Source organism: Pithys albifrons, chromosome 7, assembly GCF_047495875.1.
Source record: "Pithys albifrons albifrons isolate INPA30051 chromosome 7, PitAlb_v1, whole genome shotgun sequence".
NCBI classification, from domain to species: Eukaryota; Metazoa; Chordata; class Aves; order Passeriformes; family Thamnophilidae; genus Pithys; species Pithys albifrons.
Genome location: NC_092464.1, coordinates 53,636,539 through 53,657,868, shown reverse-complemented (window position 1 = coordinate 53,657,868; position 21,330 = coordinate 53,636,539). Strand labels below are relative to the sequence as shown.

The window sequence follows — 21,330 nt, the reverse complement described above, 5'->3', positions numbered from 1 at the left end:
TGAGAGACTAGGGAATGGTTAAGCTTTCTTGGGTGTTTCATAAAGGCAGTTACCCTTGTATGAGCTGTTTTAAGAGGGAGCTGGGTTCTCCCTCAAGATGTTTAGCAGGGAAAGCCTCTGTACACAGAGGGTCACTGCAGGCATCCCATCTCTTGGTGTTTGTGGTCTTAATATTGGATGTGATGTTATTCAGGAATGTTTGTTTTGGTTTTGACAAGCATGTTTACTAAGTCCATTTCACTTGACTTCTTGCAACTCAGTGCATGTGGATTGTCTCCTTATGTTCTTTCTACCATGTTCATCATTTTATTCCTTCTAACAATGCATTAAGCAACTCAACTAGTTATCAAGTTTGTACACAGGAATATTTGAGGGGCACTGTATTTCTCCAAACAAAAGCACCAACCCATTCATTAAATGCATGAACAAAAAAAACCCAACAAATCTGCAGGAAATTATTTAGTGCCAAGGTGTGAGTATAAGAACTGTTGGTGAGCTTGGTTACTTTTTAATCTCAAAATCACAGACCATTTATATTCCAAAAAGAAAAGGTCAGTAATATTTTTAGACCATGCTTAATATTTCTGAAGCAGAATCTTGTAAGATTCTCTTTTCCTTATCTTATTCTACGTGCTCTTCAGGCACTGTTCTCGTATGTACAAAATGAGTCATCCATTCAGGGAATAGAAATCATATTGCCTTGCTGAGTCATGCTGGCCAAATACAGTGTCAAGCATCAAAAAATTAAGATGATGTTTTTCCTCAAAGAGGCAAATGGAAATGGAATGTGTCTTAACTATTACAAACATTTGTTGAGCAATTCTGACAAATCTATTACTATCTATTACTATTGCTGTCTTGAGATTAGGAAAAGGAGTAGTTCCAGGAACAGAAGAACTAAAGAAACCTAATTTCCTATAAATCTATTTCATTGAGAAAATATGTAGAAACCCTTATTAATCTGTTAAATTCTTTAAATCTCTTTATTATTCTTAAATCTATTTATTGTTCTTGTCTTTAGTTTGAAGAGGATGAGAAGTTTAGTTGAAATCTATTTTATTACTGAACATTTATCTCTCCCTGACAGGACTTTCTAATATCACAGAAAGCAGGTTAAAAGGATCTTTTATTTTTGATAACTAGCAGTCACAGAACTAGAAGCAGTGCCTGCAGGGTTGGAGGGAGGAGCTGCTGGAGGAGAAATTAAAGAAGATCCCACAATGTCTATGGTGTTCAAAGACAAAGCAATAATGCAAGTCAAAGGGTGATAAAGTCATTTGCCTGCATATGAACTAAATTTTAAGTCTCCTATAAGTACACCTAGGATTGCATTGCCTGATAAAGCAGCAGTTTATTCAGGCTCAAATGCAACCTGGTAACTTGCAGAGTAGCTTCCTGTTTGAATACCCACAATGAGAAATTACACTGATTTGTATGGTTATGGCATAGCCAAAAGCATGCTGAGGTGCTGGAGTTCAGGCATTGATCAGTGTTTGGATGCTTTTGGGTTTGGTTTGATTGCACAGAACTGCTATAAACAGTTTCTGAATAACTTCTGAACTTGAGCCCTGGTTATAAGGCAGGACAGGCTCAAAGTTTCATATACTATTTCAGTTCACAAACAGTGCTGTTCACATGTGATTGAACTCAGATCTGGGCAAAACCTTAGGCAGAATAAGGGCAGCAACATATGATAAGTCTCTTCCTTTTGGGATGGAGTAACTTCCTGCCTGGGTAAACCTCTCAGCCGAGTGAGCTGCTGTGCCATGTACTGAGAATATGATATACTTGTGAGATTTCTTTCTGATAAAATAATATTAATAACCTGGTATCCTGTGGGAGGACTCTGGAAGTTCAAAAATTACAAAGTGTGGGCCCATCTGGAATGAACTACTTTCAATTGCTTCTAAAATTGCACTTCAAATTGGGGAAATAGGTATTCTCTACAACCAATTTCCTTGTCCTGCCTTTCTCTTCCCAAGGCCTTTCATTTCCACATTTCCAAACACAGCCATTTTAAACTACATGGAAAAGACCAGGCCATTGTTGCTGTGGGAAGGGACACACTTCTGGAAGCTGCACCACAGTTAGTCCAGTAAGACTAAACACATAAGGGCTATAAAGGAAATAGCAGCTCTGATACATAAGTAAGTAAAAATCCCAGTTCTCCAGAAAGTGGGAACTGTTTTCCCTTTTCCTTCTCTGTGACTATAAACTCTCCCCTCTGAGGCTAGAGAAGAGTTGGCAGAGCTGCCTGCCCAGCAGCATCCCAGCAGCTGCCACTACCCCAAATGGCTCAGCAGCCCTGGAACATCAGCGCTGGGCAGTGTCACACCAAAGGGCTGCTTGGCTGCCTGCGCAGACCTGCACAGCTATTCCAGTGTGTGCCCTGCGAATACCAGCAGTGCCACCCAGACTGCAGTCGTTAGCCTCTGGTCATCACTGCATTTCTATGCATGGGAGTGTCTGCATTTCATGTATCACCATGGCTTGGCTGGGTGTGTATGTATTTGTTTGTGTGCTTGCTCCCTAACGATCCAACCTGGCTTACATACGTATTTTAAAATATTTTTTAAAAGGAGGGTAGATATCAATACCTAAAAAAAAGTGAAGTGCAGGGTCAGAGGTTATGCCAGAGCAAGTAATTGGAAGAGATATGCTCTGGTACACCAGGTTTCTGACATAAAGCCTGAAGTCTCCACTAAGCCACGTTACTTTTTTTGCCTCTTCCGTGTAGGAAGCATTCTGAATTGTAGATTATCTATGATGCATTTATGCTGTTGTGCTTCAGAAAGCCCTGTGGCAATGGAGAGAGGAACTTCTCTTTCTTTACCTAAGGATCTTTACCACTTCTGTTGTTGCTGACAGCAAGACTTAAGCTCAGCAACAATTCACACTGACTGAAGCCTGAGTAGTAAGCAACTGCTGACAAGCTCACATGCATCCTTTAGCAAATATCTGACAGAGTGACCAGCCAAGTCCAGCTGCATTCACTGCCAATGACCAAAGCAGGTGGCCACAGACCCACTTATGACCTCGAATGCTAAACCAGAGTCCTGCAGATTAACCGATCCAACAATTAGTCCAGCCCTCTGCTTTGCTGCGAGTTTGTTTACAATGATCACTCTCTTGAAATTATTAGCTTGGGTTATTGTGGCAGAGTTTACTGAACAGCAGGTTCTTTGGCAGCTTTCAGATTTGGTTTTTTTTTTTCTTTCAGAATTTTTCAGCAAAACAAAAATGTAGAAGAAATCACTTCAGGGAGTGACACATTTTATCCATAAGATATTTTCTTTAGAAATATTATTCAAAGAAGTTTAGAAATAAAATTCATTCTTAACCAATAAAATAAATAGTTTCAACTTCAATATATCTAAACAGACAGGAAACAATGTTTTGAATGTCCTTTTTTGCCAAACACTATTTCTGGAAACAGCATACATTATCAGTACGGCCTATTTTGTGCTCCTCACAGAAACTAAAATTTACATGGCAAATGTGCCCCCCTTCAAAGTAGACTATAAACTCAGAGAACTAACTGAATAAATCACTTTGCAAGAGACAAATTTTCCCCTGGTCTTTTTTTAGACTGCAAACCCTTAGGGCAGGGATAGTCCTTATTTTATACCATCTATTGAGCCAACCCACAGCTGAAACTTAAGAAGTAATAGTTTCCATCAGACTTGATTCACATCACAAAAATCAGCTTGTGCCCTCTTGCTGACACCTCTGTGCAGGACAGGAACTGAGCAGATATTCAGACTGGTTGTTGTTTAATTTCAAGTGGAGTTAGGGAGATAATATGATGTAGAGTGCAGAATTTGCTCATTAGAATAACATGCTGGGATTTTTTTTTCATTTGTTTCTCAATTCTTAACCACATTCTGACATCTCACTGTAGATTGTGACCTACAAACCACATATGAAACTAAAGCAGTCAAGGAACCCATGTGTATTTTGGTTATATGCAACATAGCTGGTGTGTAGTCATTGAACTTTTTTCCGTTGCAGCAAAAATAAGTAAAAGTCTTCTCACTTTTTATTTTTTATATGATGAGGACAGACAAGCTTGAAAGAAACTCCATTCCTTTTCCTTCCCTTTCTGCCTACCCTGCAAGATCAGTTAAAAAACATAAATCCTGAGGCTATAATTTGATGAATTTGATCTTTTCTTCTGCAGTGGTACTAGCAGACAGGTTGAATCACTGGGCATACCCAACAAACAGAGCAGAAAATGTGCTGTCTTCCTATATGCTGCTTTTCCACAGCAAATACACATCCAGAAGTCTTCAAACAATGTCACCTTTCTCTGTCTTTGTAAGGTATTCTGAGGACTCTGCTGCTTGAGATGAAGGAAGGTCAAGCCACAAGTGCTCATGGTCCTGAGTACCCTCATCTTTTGTGAGACTCTGCTAGGATCCCTTTGGTGGATGCCATATGAGTGCCTATAGAAGCTGGTCTCTTTTCTTACTGCTGTTCAAAATTGCAATGCCTCTGCACCTGGACAGGCTTATGGACAGGTCTGAAAAGTTCTTAGAGGACCATATTCCTTAAATAACTTGTTAGCATGCTGCAATTCGTTGGAACATAAGACCAAGAGCTTGCCCCGTGGCCCTGTAAATCAGCAGGGCTGTCTTAACTTGTTCAAGCTTGAATGCAGACTGAGGTGCTGGACATGCTTTCCTTATTTTGTTCTTTGTTATGCAGTGTTTTCCTAATGTCATGCACATATTGTACAAAGCAGAGATTTACATACTCAGTATTGCTATCACAGAGCTCCACACTAAAGGCCAGATTCCAAAGCCTTTACTCACGGTGAGTAGGTCCCTCCTCCATGAGTAATGCCTTGAAGATCAGGGAAGCTCCTAGTGAAATGAAGTACTGTTTAGCACATGGTAAGCTTTAGAGCCTTTCCCTGTAAAATTAGGGGCAAATATTGCCTCTTTCCCTCCTGTACTTCTGGGTGGATCTGACCCCACACATACAGATCCTGGGTAGGTCAGTGTCATGTAGGAACGAAGCCAAAAGCCAAGAAACACGTGGGTGGCAGCCTGGTATCGGAGACAAATCAGTGCAACTCAACCCAAATTATCCACCCCCTCTATGGGTATCTCAGAGATCTGGCAGTCCCTATACATCCAACACTCCACAAGTATTTTCTGTAGCTGGACAGAATGTGTGTCCCACTCCATGAGCTCAGGGAGAGAGCAGCTCCTGAGCTGACACATGGGAAAAGTCTTCTCTGCTGTTTAAAATGAACTCCAGTGGTGGTGGATGAAGACCACTCACTCTCCAGAGGAAGGAGGTGTTCTGTGTATGTAAATGCCTTAAAGCTGGAGAACGGTGCCCAAGGACTTCCATTTTTGCTTGCCAATATTAATTTAGTGTAAGGGGAGAGCAGCTGTACTGTGTCAAACCAAAATCAGTGTTTCCATGACTCCTCTCCTTTGCCAGCCCAAACAATCCCAGTGGTTGCTGTGGTGTTATACCTTTCCTGAGACAACAATTGTGCTTGTGTCCCTGTCTTTAACAGCCTCCAGTGAACCTGAACTCTTTTATTAGTTGCCCACACACATCACAACATCCTATGGCAATGAGCTTCACAGCACAGCTGGGCACTGAGGGGAAAAGTGCAGCTGTGGTAAAATCACGTTGTTGTGGAGTGTGGACTATGGGGCCTGCAGGAGATGGCCAGTGACCTCTGCTCTTCATGGGCAGGTGTCGGCAGCATGAGCTTTCCAATGTCCTGGCCCAGTTCCCAGCAAAACTGGTGCCTGTTAGCAATGCCATTGCTATTTGGGTGGTAGTTATCTGTGTTAGAGGTAGTTATCTGTGCTAGACCCAGATTTATAAAGACACTGTGATATTTAATTCTTAAACTTGAAGAAAATGTATGTGCTGTGTTGAATATGAAATCTAATCCTTTGGCCTTGAGTAGAGGCATATTGGTGAAACATTGGAATAGAGCTTGCAGGACTTGTTTTACTTGTTCTGTGAATAAGACGAGGCTTTCAACTTCCCAGACTGTTGTTCTGATGAATTTTACTGGCACTAAAGTAAACAAATGCCTTTCCTAGAGAAATGCTGCTATTTAAAATGTTTGGGCTGGATTTTTTGTTTTAAAATTGGAAAGAAAATAAATACATCACTGCATTCTAATTGCCAGTGGCAGTGAATTATTTGTGTGCTTTGGACCTGCCTATAGGCACATACACAACCCTTACGAAGCAAGCCCCACCTGAGTTCATTGCCCTTTTTCACACTGGGCTCTGAGTAAGTCTAAGTGGGCTCCACATCACGGGCAAAAGGGAGGGGTGAAGCAACTATAGAAGTTGAAACCATCGAGTTTGCTGCTCATGGCCTTTGTTCCCCACCCCCTTTCCCACACATACAAATGAATGGCCTTCCCCAAGCTTTTACCCTTGCTTTAATCCCTCCTAGAAAACGAAGTGTCAGATGTTCCTATTAATGTAGTGGTTAACCAGCCTGTGGTAAGAACTCTTGGCTGGACTGGTTTGATTTATAGTGCTCTTGTCACCACAGAAGCAATTAAGAGTGATCAGAACAGCAATGCCAATGCTGTATCTCATTGACTTTGCTCTCTTTCTATTTCAAGGAAGAAACTTCACTGAAGAAGTGAGAGTGAAACGGTTCCCTCAAACAGAAAACACCATCTCAGAGATACCAAACCAAAATCATGGTAAAAGGTCAAGATTTTAAGAATATTTAGCACTTCTAGAGCCTTTCATGGCTGTAAAGCACCATGTAGTTATTAAGTTGTTACTCTTAAAAATTGTTTATGTACTTGTGCTACTTGTTATCCCCATTGCACATAGGGAAGGTTGAGCTCACACAGATGTCCAGTGTTTGAAGCCCTCAATTCTACTTCAGCATCTAATTTTTTTAGGCCACACATAGAAATTTACCAACTTTGGGACAGACTTTTTTCCTTTTTGCACTAAGTAAGCTGTGCAGGTCCCCCAGAAAATCAGTGATGGGCTCCCACTTGTGTTTTTGAAACTTTTTCATTGTGACTCTTATTCTCCCTTGCCTCCTTCTCTGTCCTCATCCAAGTCTGGTATTCATTTATAGTCAATCTTATGGTTCTTGAGAAACTGCAAATGAAATACGACCTCCTTGGTTTCCTTTCCTGAGGGAAGGCTGTGTGAGCCAGTGGTCAGCTCTGCAGGGAAGCCCTCTGACTTCTGTGTGGGCTTGTCCAAGTAGATCCAGCTTCTGTTGTACTCCGTGTTAGCTTCAGGGGTGAGATGCAGAGATAAAAACCAAGGTCAGGAGCAGATCTGTAAATGACAAACATCAGAACCATGGAGTGCATACACCTCTCCCATTAGCCAAAACAGCCTTGGAAACATTGGACAGCACTGATGTCCTGATATAGTTTCTTTAAACCAAAAAAAAAAAAAAAAGCCTGGGGAGAGAGTTCAGAGAGACTGCAGTATGCTCCAATTCAAATAAGGTCATGGAGTTGCACTCTCTAAACCTGTCATTATTCCTGAGGCTCTAGAAAGGACATCAAGGACACATTTCAACTGTTTCAGGTAAGCCACAGCTTCTTCCCAGCTCCTTACTTTTTAGTCTGGAAGCAAGAATTATGCAGTCATACCATCTCTTGTTAACTAATTTTAACCACATCCCATGGAGGAATGGGGATCTCAGGAGCCTTGTGAAACCTGGTGGTAGGGAAAGAGGAGATACTGCAGCCTCAGCAGTGATCTGTTGTGTCGCCATCAGCCCACATGGCCAATTACCATGCATACATCTCCATTCTGGCTGTCCCTAATCCAGATGGTGTTGGAGGGCACTGGAAGGTACTGCAGATGACAGGCAACAAGAGGAGAGAGCAAAATAATTTGTAGAAAACCAGCCTTCAGTAGTTCCACTGCTGAGGGTCCCAGGCATTTGTTGCTTACTCCATATGGAAGGAGCGTTTCTACACACTGCAACCTTATAGAAAACAGGCAAAACTTTAAATCATTCATCCATGTGCAGATTGATAATTAATTCCCACAAGACCCTCATCTCAAATTAATAGATTGGGCAAGGAACATAATGAAAAAGCACTCACCCAAATAAATCAGAAAAGGCAAATTATGGGTTTGCATGAGCAAGCACTGGCTGGATGAGGGCTAGGCAATGTAGCATGAACACATGAAGAAAGAACATTAAAGTTTAAATTGACAAAACCTTGAGGAAGCTTGAGTCATTGGTGATAAATGTCTGTCTTCAGAGGAAATTAGATTTAAAGGAAAAGAAGCTGGTTTAAAATATATTTAACGTATCAAATTCCATATATTTATGCCAAAGTCACTTTCCCACTCCCACAGACTGGGAATAGAAATTGTGGTCCTCACTTGCCTCTTTGAAAACTGCAGCATCAGTTGCTTTACAGTCAAATAAGCAGTGAAGTCAGGAAGGAAGCAAGTCTGGAAAAGTTAATGCTCTAGTTCTGGGTTTCATTTCTTAAATGAATTGGTTCTCTAGTTCTGCAGAAGTGGCTGGGAAAGGAAGTAATGCATGAAATCAAATGATGAGGAGCTTGAAGTTTGGGGAGCTGCTTATCAGAATGGGTTGATGGAGAATGTGAAGTAACCCATCGAATTTGACCCATTTCAGAAAAAAAAATCTTGGTCCCTTTATCCTCATAAATCCCTGGGCTGTTTTATGGTCTGCTTTCTATTACACCAGGATATTGTGTTCTTACAAGCAGTGCAGGATATCACATGCTAGTAAGTGAGGGTCTGATGAAGGTGGGAGTATGCACACGGAATTGATTAGAGTTCACATCCTCTTGCTGTCATGTCACGTGAGGATTTTAAGGACTGAATTCGAGTTTGGAGAGGAGGAAGTTGCAGAGACAGCTCTATCTTAAATATCTCTGGAAGGTTTAGTTAAATGCTCAGAGAATTGCTCATCTGTCTGAACAGAAAGGGAGTACTGCCATCAAAGCTGCCAGGAGCTCAAGAAGCAAATACCAGAGAATTGAGATCAAACAGATATCCTGAGGTGTATTGGGGACCACGTTATAAATAGGAAGCAAGAAAAAGCTCAGGAGCATTCAGGTGACCCCTCTTAACCTGTTTGTGTAGGCATGTTTTGACAGCATCTAAAATGTGATGTCAGCTCTTGATTGGCTGGTTTGTGGACTAACTAACTTTGCCCTGATTCAGTAAGAGCACCTGAATCCTATGGATTCAGTGGCCAGCCTGGGCTTCCACCCTGCTTGTCCACTGCTCTGGCCCACTGGAATGGCTCCCTGAACAGCTGCCTGGCTGCTTTCAGCCTACTCTTTCCATTACGGGTCTTATGTGTGTTCTATGTTATCCATGGCTTTATTCCACCTACTTTATCTCGCAGTATCGCTGGGTAATGGGAAGTGCTTTGCATTCTCATCCCGTTGCCATTTTCATATCAAGTGGTTTTTGAGGTAACCTGTGAAAGACTGGGTTTGTTTTTATTCTGGGTTTGGGGTCAGCCCAGTTTGGAAATCTCGAAGACTGAGGTTGGGATCCAGCTCCTGTCTTGCTTTCTAAAGACTGAAACTTCTGTAGGAACTCAAATATTTTAGTTTCCTTATTTTCTAGAAACAGCAGATTGTAGGCAAGGGTATTGGCAAAAAGAAAGAAAAATAAGGTAGAGGGATAAAAAATAATTTGTAGAAGCGTTTTTGTATGGATTGGATGTGTGCTTCTGATGGTGCTCCTCTTCCTGCCATGGCCTTGGGGTGCATAACCTGCATTTCTTCCAAATGGAGTTAGGCTGAAAGATGTGCTCCAGGGGCATGCATAGCATACCCTGACAAGTAATGGACATTCAGTCCAGGATCACAAGAGGCATTCTGAACTAAAATGCTCAGAAACATATGCAATGAGGAAGTCAGTGCCTCTTCTGCAGCTGTTTGTTTCACAAATCCAATCCTCCATCACTGTGTTACTGACCCAAATCTCAGTTTTCAATATTGTACAATGCTACATTGGCCAAACTGCCTTAAGGCCTTCCTCAGGGACATTTACATTGCTCCTCCTCATGGGAAAATAAAGATGCCACTGCTGGGAAGTCAGCCACTTTGTGACTTCTCTAATTTCCAGATTCTGCTCTTCTGCTCAGTAACATTTGCTGATGGTCTCCAACATGCTGCAGAAAACATTTCCCTGAGAAAGATTTCAGAAGTTAAAGGTATGATAATGGAAAAAAAGGTAACTGGTTGCCTGGCCATGTCCTATGGAATTTGTTTCAGCACAGATGTAATATTTCTGGGATTTAGGTTACATTAATTGTATTGAATTGACCAACCTTTCACCACATATGTCTTTATTACCTAGCTATGCAGTGCTGAAAAAAAATGTGATGGAGGCTTTTCTAAAGCATAATGACTTACATTACTTTAAGTAAAAATGACCACCTACTGTGTGGTTAAAATGCCTTGGGGACAAAACCTCAAAGCATGTGACAGAAAAGTGTTTTTCCCTTTCTTTTCAGTGACAGCTTTGCTATTATAGTTTTCCTGTGGAAAAATGCATGGTAGTGATTTCAATGGCATATCTCTGGAGTCACAGAGAAGCAAGAAGCAAGGAAGTGTCCATAAATATTAGGGTACTTACTGTCTAGCAGAGCTGGGAGAAAAGAACTGGTGATCATCTCTGGTTTTTAGTTAGAAAGCCAGATTTTCCTGCTGAGATACTCTAGTTATCGAATCCATTCACACTGAGATGAGTAAGAAACAAAAGTGCTGACTTTGAAACATTGGGAAATAGTTATAACCATGATCATGTTGGTCAGTTGTGCAAGGAGTGTCCCTGCATGCTGTGTAAGAGCATCTGCACTGTTCTTTTACACAGACAGTCCCAGGCTAGACAAGCTAATAGTCATCCACACAGCTTGGAGGTAGCACAAGGCAAGGAGTGCTCCTGACAGGTCCTTTGGGTGCAACCACACGAGTCTGTAGGCTGAGAGTCTTTAATATTTTGATAGATACAGGCTACTCTGTGGCAATTACTTTCATACTGGACAGTGGTCTTGTATAATTACTTGCATGGTCAGTCTCTCTGGGTCTTTGTTTTAATTTGAATAACACAGGAATTAATTTAGAAAAATGAGTTAAGGTAGAGACACGTCCATAGTGCAAAATAAGGAGTGGATGTAAGGGAAGGCTGACTTATTTGTATTTGCTAGGCTAAATAAGGACTGGTAGCTGTAGTTTAGGAGAACCACAGTGTTGCAATCTCTTATCATTCCTATCTGTGTCCGCTTTGGATGCAAACAGCAGGAGACGGCTGAATCTGAAGAACCCCCCATTAGCCACACCCTTGATGTAACTCACATTCTTTGTGCCTTTACTCAGGGCTGCCACCTTTTCTCTCTCTCTGCTGCAGGTTTCTGCGCTCTACAAACACCCAAGGAGACAATATTTGGAGCAAACACTTGCAATATCTGCACATGGTATTAAGCTTCTTGTGGGAGTTGGAAAGGGGTAAATCAAAGGACTTGGAAGGGAAGAGGCAGAATAAATAGAACCAACCCCAGTCAACCATCACACCTCAGCTTGGCTTCACGTCACTTTTACTCTTCCTAAGGCAAAGTTTGTGGCATAGGCCTGTGCTTTGTTGTCCCCATCCCTTTGTCATTGTGGACATACGTGGGCTACGACAGGCTATGCAGTGGGTCAGGAATTAGGTGAGCAAGACTCTTTTCTTGCTTGTGTAGAACAGGCAGTGAGAGTAATGCAATTAGCAGTATTACTGTTCAGTCACCCATCTTGAATAACCACACAGTGTGATCTGGTCATGTTACCATGCACCAGGACAGGCGGGGGGCTGACCTGCTGGAGAGCAGCTCTGCAGAGAAGTTCCTGGGAGTCCTGGAGGACAACAAGCTTCCATGAGCCATGCCTGTGAGAGATGACCATATGCAGGTATATACCTATCTGAAGGGAGGATGGACCAGGCTCTCCTTGGTGGTGCCAAGCAATAGAACAAGAGGCAATGGGCAGAAACTGATGCTGATGATGAAGTTCCACCTGAATGTGAGAACGCATTTCTTTACTGTTCCAATGACCAAGCACTGGAACAGCCTGCCCAGAGCAGTTGTGGAGTCTCCCTCATTGAAGATACTGAAGAACTGTCTGTGATGCAGTTCTGTTCAATGTGCTCTAGATTAACCCTGCTTGAGCAGGGAGGTTGGACGAGATGATTGCCTATGGTCCCTTCCAACCTTACCCATTCTATGTGCTTCTACTGACATCCAATTTATTGGCAGCATGTTCAGTGGGATTTGCTGCAATCATACAGAGCTGTATGATTTCTGGTTGACTGAAGAATATATGTAGCACAATAATATCAGTGTAAGCCACCTTAATGAAGTACAGAATAAGGCAGAAACTTGTTTTTATGTAGGAAGCTGTTGTACTGTTCCATAACAAGGATTTTGTATATAACATACCTTATTCCATGACAGTATCAGTCCTTATGTCCCTCCTCGTACAAACCATAAAAATCACTGAGGTAAGAATACAGCAAGAAATACTTAGTTTCAGGACTTGTTAAAGCTTGTGAAAAAACACAGCAGTTCCTACATGAAGTTACAAACACCAAAGGAGTGGATGCTTTTAAGCAGGAAATGTATTCTACACCTTGAAATGATCTCCTGGCAATGGAGATGCCTGTTCCCCAGGAGTTCAATAGATACTTTTGCAAGAGGGGAAAGAATAACAGCATGGTAAGTAAATCTGCATATTTTTGTTAATCTAGTATAGTTATTCCTATGATAGCATTATTCAGTTTATATTATCAATTGCAATGTTTATTTTCAATGCTGAAAGAATTTGCTAAACCCTTTTTTCTCTTGTAATTACTTTAGAAGTTAATCAAAATGCAGATTTTTTTTTTGCTTTATACAGGACAAAAATTGGAGGTCTTTTCAAAGAAAAGCCGTAATTCAGAGAACAGATAGCTCACACCTTCTCCAAAGCAATGGGTGAAACAAGATCACTAGATCCACGCTGCTTTCATTTTTATACTTATATTTTTGTTGCCTACTTTCATTAGTGTATAAGCTGGTGCTGCAAATCCCCAACAGAGTTTAAATAATTGTAGAAGTCTATTCCTGACTTAAGTGAATTTTCCCTGAAAAATGCAACAATGAACTTGGTGACTGAGATGACAGATAAAACCTGGACATGAAAAAAGGAAAGAGCATGTAGGAACATTTCTGGAATAACACCAGGATCACGTGCTGAAATACTGACTGCGCAATTTACTAAGGTTTAATTTCAATACTCATGTGTTTGTTGGTGTTGTCCTTTCTAAGTGATGTTATACAAACAAACAAACAGTGTTAAAAGAGAATCTGAGTGTGTAAAAATGCATCTGTTTTCATGAGGGACCATATCTAGAAGCAGCATGATCCAAGGAGGTTTAAGTAGAATGCTTAGAATAAACAGCTCTTGAGTGATAACCCTAGCTCTGCCACTAACACTCAGCTCGAGGCAAATTATTTTACATCTATAAAATGGAAATGATAGCTACTAACCTGCTTTACAGGAGATTTGTGGAGATAAATCAGTTAATGTTTGTGCAATGTTTTCAACATGCAAAATGCCATAAAGCTTCATTACCTCAACCCTTGCTTTAAAACCTCAGTGAGGAGCCATAGAATACAAATTACAATGCAAAATTCAACATCAACTACCTCAAACACCATGCAAAATCTGAGCAAATCAGTTGTAAAATGCCACTAATTCAGCTCTACTTTGTTTCTCCTCTTCCAGTAAGAAGCCTGCCCTTTAAAATCACTTTTGCAAAACACAGAGAAGAACTGCATTGCCATCCATGAATGGCTGCTGATGAATTTTTTTGGAGGAGCAAATGCTGACTCGCTCTCAGTGGATAATAAAAAGCAACACATTATTTTGTTTCTTTTAAGGAAAGGACCTAGCAGGGATTTCTTTACTCTTGAGAGGATTTTGAAATTCTATTCTGTTTTGAGGGAATGTAGAAGAGATAGGAGAATTAATCCCATTTTTTCCACTGATAGGAAAATCATTTATTCATCCTCTCATAGCTTCTCTCCACATGTGGGAAAGTAATCAGCTCAGTGGTGCAGGCAAGTGGTGGTGAGCAATTGCAGCCAAATTCTGCAATCCAGAAGTATCTCCTGTGAAAGAACTACCAGCTTACTTGGACTTCACTTTAGAGGTCAGCATGTTTATATTTCATATATAGAAGAAGGGAGATACTATAAGACAAGCAAGTCAAAAGAGCACTGAAAGATGATGTTCTTGCATTCAGTCTTCTCACTATGAACTATCAATTTAAAAACTAGTGGTGGAAAGGTTGGGCTTTGTCCCATGACCTTCGATCTATGCACACATGCAGCTGGTAATAAAAGTTTTGCAACATAAATGTTGTATGTCCTTGGTAAAATTCATGTAATTATATTAGATTCAAAGACATTATACCAAAGGCAGTCACTGGGTATGTGACCAGCTGTTTAGGGAAAATGTCATGTTTGAACTCAAGCCGTTTCAGAAACTGTTTAGTTGTATAAAAAAGGCTTGAAATTCCTGCCTGTGATAAGCTTCTGAAACGATAGTTATAGAGCCTTTTTATGTATCTCATGACCTTGGCAAGCAGAGCCCAATGCCACAAAAGTAACACATTTGTGCTCACAAAGGTGGGAGGACAGAATTTACAGCAGCTTGCTGGGCAGGCCCTTCAGCAGTACTGCACTGCCAGCAGCAGAGCAGAGTATCCTGTAGTGGATCTCTGCAGTGTGTGTGTGTGTGTGGGGGGGAAATAAAGGGGAATTTCCCTAGTCTCCCCTTGCTCACCATGTCGGCAAAGAAGGAGGAGTTTAGTTAGGATCAAATACCTGAGGTTATGTGCATTCATGTAAGGGCAGTACGTGATGGGAGCTGAAGTGAGTATGAAATGTTCCTGCTCAGTATAGCAGGTAGAATCACAATTGCACAAAAAATTCTGCAAAGCAAGTATTTGTTCTTTAGCATGTTAGGACAGGACTTGGATGAGCTTCTTCACTGAGTTCATATGCAAAAGATGTTTTCCTTCTTCGCTATGTTTGGTTTATTTTTCATTTGTCACTTTGAATCCTTTATTTTTCTAGATTTTAAAAACTGTTGCCTTCTTCAGTGGTAGCTTGATGCTCAATGTGCAAATCTAGGGGCACATTTTTATTTGTTACAGAACTGATTAGAAGTTCATTTCTTGGTTATCTTAATTGCACTTCCTTTCTCCTAATGCAAGCTGTAATCATGAGTGTGTGCTGAGGATGCCTTGCAAACCTTCCCTCCCTTAGAAGCTGATCTCTTTTGCCTGGGTCACTCACTTTTAAAGATCCCCTTATCTGTCTAAATAAATGAACATTAGCCATACACTCACAGTGTCTATGAAGGTGCACTGTGTGAGGATCTTGGAATTAAATTGCATTGCTATTGTATTGTAAGCTCAGGTTCTGCCTTCAGTTACAGCCATAGAACCAATCATATGAGTAAAGTTCTTTAGATGTTATTTATATCTGAGTTTACTTTGAAGTAAATCTTTCAGATTATTTATAAAATATAATCAAACCAGAATGTCAGCTATACCATCCATAAGCTGACTTGAAACCCCAATTCATCTTAATAAATGATCACAGGCATGGTGGGAAGATATATGGTTAAAGGCATGTGGTCAGGCACTGAGCTTGTTAGGATAAGTAAATGTGTTAGTAGTTTTCTTTGCTAGTTTAGGCAGTTAAACAAGCAGAAAAAAAAAAAGATTGTACAGAGGAAGCTGGCTGATAGAAGAGTACTGTATCTCTCCGAGGAACATGCACAACACTCAGTAACTATTTTACAATCTATTGTGTTCCAATGCCCTGTGACAGACGGAGGCATTTACCATTGCACAAACCTCGTGGCATTCTGAGTTCAGCTCCGGAGTTCCCACTTAGTCGTAACAGTTTTAAGGCTTCATATCCCATTGCCTGTGTAACCCAAGTCTTCACAAGACCTTTATGAAGAAATTCTCAGCAGCGTTTAACAAGTTTGAGTGTTGAATCATGATTTACTCAGAGAAATCCCAGCCCAGACAAGTGGCACTTCTCTGTCCTATTTACATACCTGAGTGACAAGACAGAGCTTCCTCCCACTTTCCAGGGGAACAGCCTGTTGGAAAAAGAGTTTGAAACTATAACCATATTTTAATGAACACTAAATATCTTGGGTCTGCCTCTTGTGGGAAAACATGTTGGGGGAAAGAGCACCGCACATGTACTCTTTTGCTTAATGTCTATAGATGTCCCCGGAGCACCTCAAAAAACCTTGTATTGTTGTGTATTTGTTAAGTAACTTGCTACGCAGAGCAAGGAGCACTTTCTCACTGCTGGTGACAGAGGAATAGAAACGGTGCGGGCAGATACGGCCTCTGTTATCCGTGTGCTAAAACTGCATAAAACCAGCACGGTTTTATTTCACCCACACCTTTGGCCTTGCAAGTACTGGGAGTAAAATGCCCAGAACGAGAGCAGAACTATTCGCAGAGGCCAAGTGGACTCCGCTCATTTCGAGGAGCAGAAACGAGTCCAGACTCCGGAGATACGGGCCTGGGGAGCGGACTGAACCCAGAGAAACGCCTCAGTTCTTCCCCGCCCGCACTCCTCTCCCTGGCGCTGCGGCGGGACAGCTCTCCCTGAGGGACGGGACGGGACAGCGTTTCGGCTGCAAACTTCCCCCGGGGCATCCGCACTCCTGTAAAGCCTCTGCCCCGCTCCCAGCACGGCCGGGCGGGAGGAGAGAAGCTGTGCTAAGGCCTCGCCGCTTTTTTGCGAGCAGCGGCGCAAATACACGCTTATGCCTTTGGCAGCTGCCGGACAGAAGCTGCCGGGAAGTAGAAAATCCCTTCCGCGCAAGCAGGAACAGCTGAACTGTCTCCTCCCCACTCACACCTCCTCTCATCCTATATTCAGGGACAGGTGGCGGGTCCACCTTTTCTCCACCTGGGCGGAGAAGGCGCCTCCAGTTCTCCTCCCCCGTCCTCCTTGCTCCCTCCCCATCCTCCTCCTCCTCGGCGTCCCCAGAGGGAGCCCCTGCGCTCCGCGACTGAGCGGAGAGCGCAGCTGGGCGCACCCCGTCCCACAGCCGGCTCCAGCCGCTCCGCAAGCCCCTGCGCACCCGCCGCCTGCAGCAGGAGGAGCAGAGTGAGGAGGAGGAGGAAGGCAGCAGCCCGCCCGCAGCGGGGCGCGCACGTGTGCGCGCAGACCTCGACGGCCGCCCTCCAGCATGCTGTTCGGAGCCGCGCAGGGCAGAGCGGCGGAGAGCAGCTGATCGCGGCCGCGGCAGAGGAGCAGAGCAGGAGCAGCTCCGTGGGATCATCCGTGGGCCCGTCCCGTCCAAGCCCCTCACCCACCCGCAGAGGGAGCGGCGGTCCCGCAGCATGGGCGGCCGCAGCGCCCTCGCCGCTGCCGGGCCCCGCGGGGCCGCTGTCCTGGTGCTGCTGCTGGGGCGCATCGCTCTCTGTCTTGCCGTGGAGGGGAAGAAAGGTAGGAGGGCGCGGGGGGCCGGGGCGCGGGTGTCCTGCCGCCGCTTTGCGGGCTGTGTCCCGGGGTACCGCCGTGGAGAGCGACGGAGGGAAAGTCCAACTATTTTTTTACTTTAAAAAAAGTCCAAGACCCCCCACCCCAACAAACAAACAAAACCCCCAAACACCAAAAAGCCCACCCATCCAAAAACAGAGAAAGAGGAGAAACCAAAGCTGTAACAGCGATCACGCAGCCCTGACTTCCTGATTCTCGGCTTATTTTCTTTTGTGGGGGTGGAGGAAATAAAACGGAATAAGCCTTGGCACATCTTGTCGTTTGTGCTTCTTTCCTTTAGTGTTGATTTTTTTTTCTTCTTCCCCCCTTCCCACGTTGCCCAATCGCTCCCCGGAGCGCTCTCCCGGGCTCAGCCCCGCGCTGTTACCGCGTAGTTCCCGAGTGAGCAGCGCTCCGGGAACCCCCCGTGGCTCTGACCCGGGCACCTCCGCTTGTCCGGTTACAGTGATAATCATAATAAAACGTATACACCTGGGGAGGGGATGACTGCAAAGAGGGAAAACTTCACGTGGGTTCTGGTTCTCCGGTTAGCCAAAAGAGAAGCGATTATCCCTGCTCGACCCGGCGCGAAGGAGCCGCCGTCCCATCCTTTCCCGTCCCGTCCCGACCCCGCCGGCGCTGCCAGCCCCGGCGGTGCGTGGGAACGGCGCGGCGCGGACTGCTGGTTGGGTTTTCCTTTTTTACTCGAGCAACTGTTTGAGAGTGTGAGAAAACGTTTCTGGCCGGTCAGTCCCGTCGCTTTCTCCCTCTGTGTGTGGTGTTCTCTTTTGTGAGTTTGGAGAGCAGGCCCCGGCTGCTGTTCCAGCCGGAGAACAGTCCTCTTTATCTTGGAAATCTGCCAGCCAGGGAAAAAATGCAGATTTGGGTGGTTTGGTTTTTTCTTTTTTTTTTTTTTTTTTTTTGTTAAAGTAAAAGCGGGAGAAGAGAATTATTGGTTTTTAGAAGGGCTGGTGCATGGCTTAAAGCAGCTGAGTTAGTCTTTCGTGACCATGGACAGTAAAAGCTGCCCTGCAAGTGAGAAACACCCCGTCCAAAAGAACTAGTTGCACAACCTTTAAAAAGCGGAGAGATTTTCTTGTTCCAGAAATCAAGTTCGTACCTGTTGTTGATGTAACATAGGCAGTTTTTTCCTTCCCGGTTTTCTATTTATTTATTTATTTTCCCTCACCCTTTGAAACTGAGGAGAAGCAAAGTGACTCCATCTGCTCTGCCTGCGTTAAAAGTCTTTTGAGGTGCAGTCTCAGGTGCACTGTAGAATATATATAAAATATGAGGAGAAGTACCTTGTTTAAAGTGTTTAATTCCATGTCTCAAAGTTAGTAGGGTGCCAGTTATTTGGGGATTACTAAATAATCAACAGCTAAGTGATAAACCCAATGGAGATTATTTTGGGGATGTTGTGTCAGCAAGTAACTGTTCCTCTGGTAAGAGCTGGAGGCTCAGTGGCAGAAGTGAAGGCAGGATTTCTTCAGGAAGCATTAATCGATTGATTGGTCTTTATTAGTTTCTCCATTTCTCCCCACACTTGAAGACCAGTAAGAAAATTACTCAGGAGTACAAAATGAAGCAGCATTTGAGAATTGTGAGATACTGATTTGAAGCAACAGGCCCAACAGGTAACAGAGCATCAGCATATGTTCGGAACTGCCTGTTTGGTCAAATGATAGGAGGTAACATCAGAATTCAGAGCAATTCTGAAAGTAAATGTGCTATCATAAATACATGCAACACTCTTTGAGTTTTAAGACCAAGATTTGTAGATTTTTAGAAGTTCAAATCACATAGGAGATTACACTTTTAAAAAATTCAACCTGATTTGTTCCATTACCAAAAGGAGATGTCTCTGGAAAAAAAATTGCCTGGGCAAATGTTTTTGTTAGAAGAATGTCAGAATTGGCCTATAAAATCTGATTAACATAATATTTTAATGGCAATTTAAATACAATTGTGTGTTTTCCCAGAATTTTAGAATTAGTTTTTTGAATATGGATGAGAGAAAACTGGTTTAGTTATAACACTGTAGTCATGAGGATACCAAAAAAACCCCTAATTAAGCATATTCTAGAAACAAACAGCATTGCTCATAACTAAAGGATGCTCACAGGGATCAATACTCACCTCTATGTACCTGCTCTGATGTTGACCCACATTAACCACAGTGGAACTAATCGGGATTTCCGCTAATGTGAATGGCCTGAGATAAATATGTGCGATAGCTGGAGTGCCACTTATGCTGGACATGTTTGACCCATGTTGTTTTTGTGTGTCAGTGCTCGGTGACAGTGCTACAGTTCAGCAGATTGCTTTTTGTTGCTCTGTATTGGCTTTGTGTCTCCAATTGTGATCTGTAGCTGCAGCCACTGTGGGATGGGAGTGTTCATGCAAGCATGCTGGGCAGCTTGGGACCTGCAGAAGGTGACTGATAGCTTTCTGTACCTTTCTGGAAAGCAAAGGACTAAGTTCTTTAAAGATGTTGAAGTAATCATTTTCTCATGAAATGAAAAAGCTTCATCTAATATCCTGTGCAGTGTTTACATGTCGGCTGTGTCTGTTCTTACATTGTGCACTGCTGCCCTTTACATCCTCTTGTAGTTTCTGCGCTGTATGTTATTCCATATGACAGATGTGCAAAAGTATACTAGTTCTTGTGGATCGTGTAGAGCTTGATTCAGTTATGTGCAGGCCCCCAGTGCCTTTCCAGGTGCACTCCAGTGTAACTCGTCTGCTGCTCTGGGAGCAGAGGTCTGGCAGGAGATGCCTGTGAGATGTGCCTGCAGTGGGAATGAGCATGGGGGTCTCCCAGGAGCAGGCAGCTGCTCACACATCCACACCTTGCCTGGGCAGTCAGCAGTGTTCTCTGCCTGTCTGGTGCCAGGTGCAGGATGTCTCATGTTCCTGTTACAGTCCCAGGGTTGCTGGTACACTGTTCTCTCATTTCTGTATTTGTATTATCACTGCTACAAGTGGAATTGTCTTTGTAGAGACAGAAGCTAGTATGTGTGAGGTCTTGTCTATGCAGCCATTTATTATTTTTTATTCTCCTTGATAAGTGACCAAACTTTTTTAAATTTGGGAACTAAAATAAATCTGTGTAGTCTTGATGGTAAATGCAGTTACAGATATGGAAACTTAATACTGATGCTGCTTGATTTGGTGAGATAATAGAAATAAATAGTCTTGAGTATAGACCCGCTCTTACTCCAGTGTGTCCGTGTGTGAATGATGAAGAACAAAACCCGAATCCCATCATTAAGAGCAATTTCTGGCAAACAGGGAAGGGAAGGAAAATGCTGGCAGTCATCTCCTTTATTCAGATAAACTGCAAAATGTTACAAAAGAGATTGGCCTTTCAGCAGTGTGTGTGCATGGTAAGCAAACTAGGTACTGAAGTGATAGTAAATAAAAATGTGTTATTTCTTGCATCAAGAGTATATTAAGAGATTTACAGATAACTAAGAAATCAAGATCAATGCCCTGGAGACCTTAGAATCGGAGTAGTCCGTTGTAATTTATTTGTTAATTTATAAAGAGAGACTTTTGGGGAGTGTCACACAATGCCATTATGGTCCTCAGGGCTGACTTTTGCATTTAGGTATCTGTGTATCATTGAAATCACTGGGATATGGGAGCTTTAGCAGCAAGATAGCTGACTAGCCAAACCAGTTCCTTCGGAAAGTGTCCTTATCTTCCTTGAGCACAAACTGCCTTTGCTTAATAGCTCTT

General features: G+C 42.9%; 1 protein-coding gene across 2 annotated transcripts in view; it reads left to right on the top strand.

Moving 5' to 3' along the window:
- Nucleotides 1–17,079: 17,079 nt before the first annotated feature.
- EGFR (epidermal growth factor receptor) overlaps nt 17,080–21,330 on the top strand; it is a 160,213-nt gene continuing 155,962 nt past the window's right edge. Inside the window, exon 1 of one of the 2 annotated variants that reach the window (XM_071559612.1) lies at nt 17,080–17,553. In XM_071559612.1, the coding sequence (XP_071415713.1) occupies nt 17,448–17,553 (106 nt within the window). In that variant the 5' untranslated portion in view covers nt 17,080–17,447. The remainder of the gene's footprint in view (nt 17,554–21,330) is intronic. The other variant, XM_071559611.1, reaches the window with a different exon arrangement.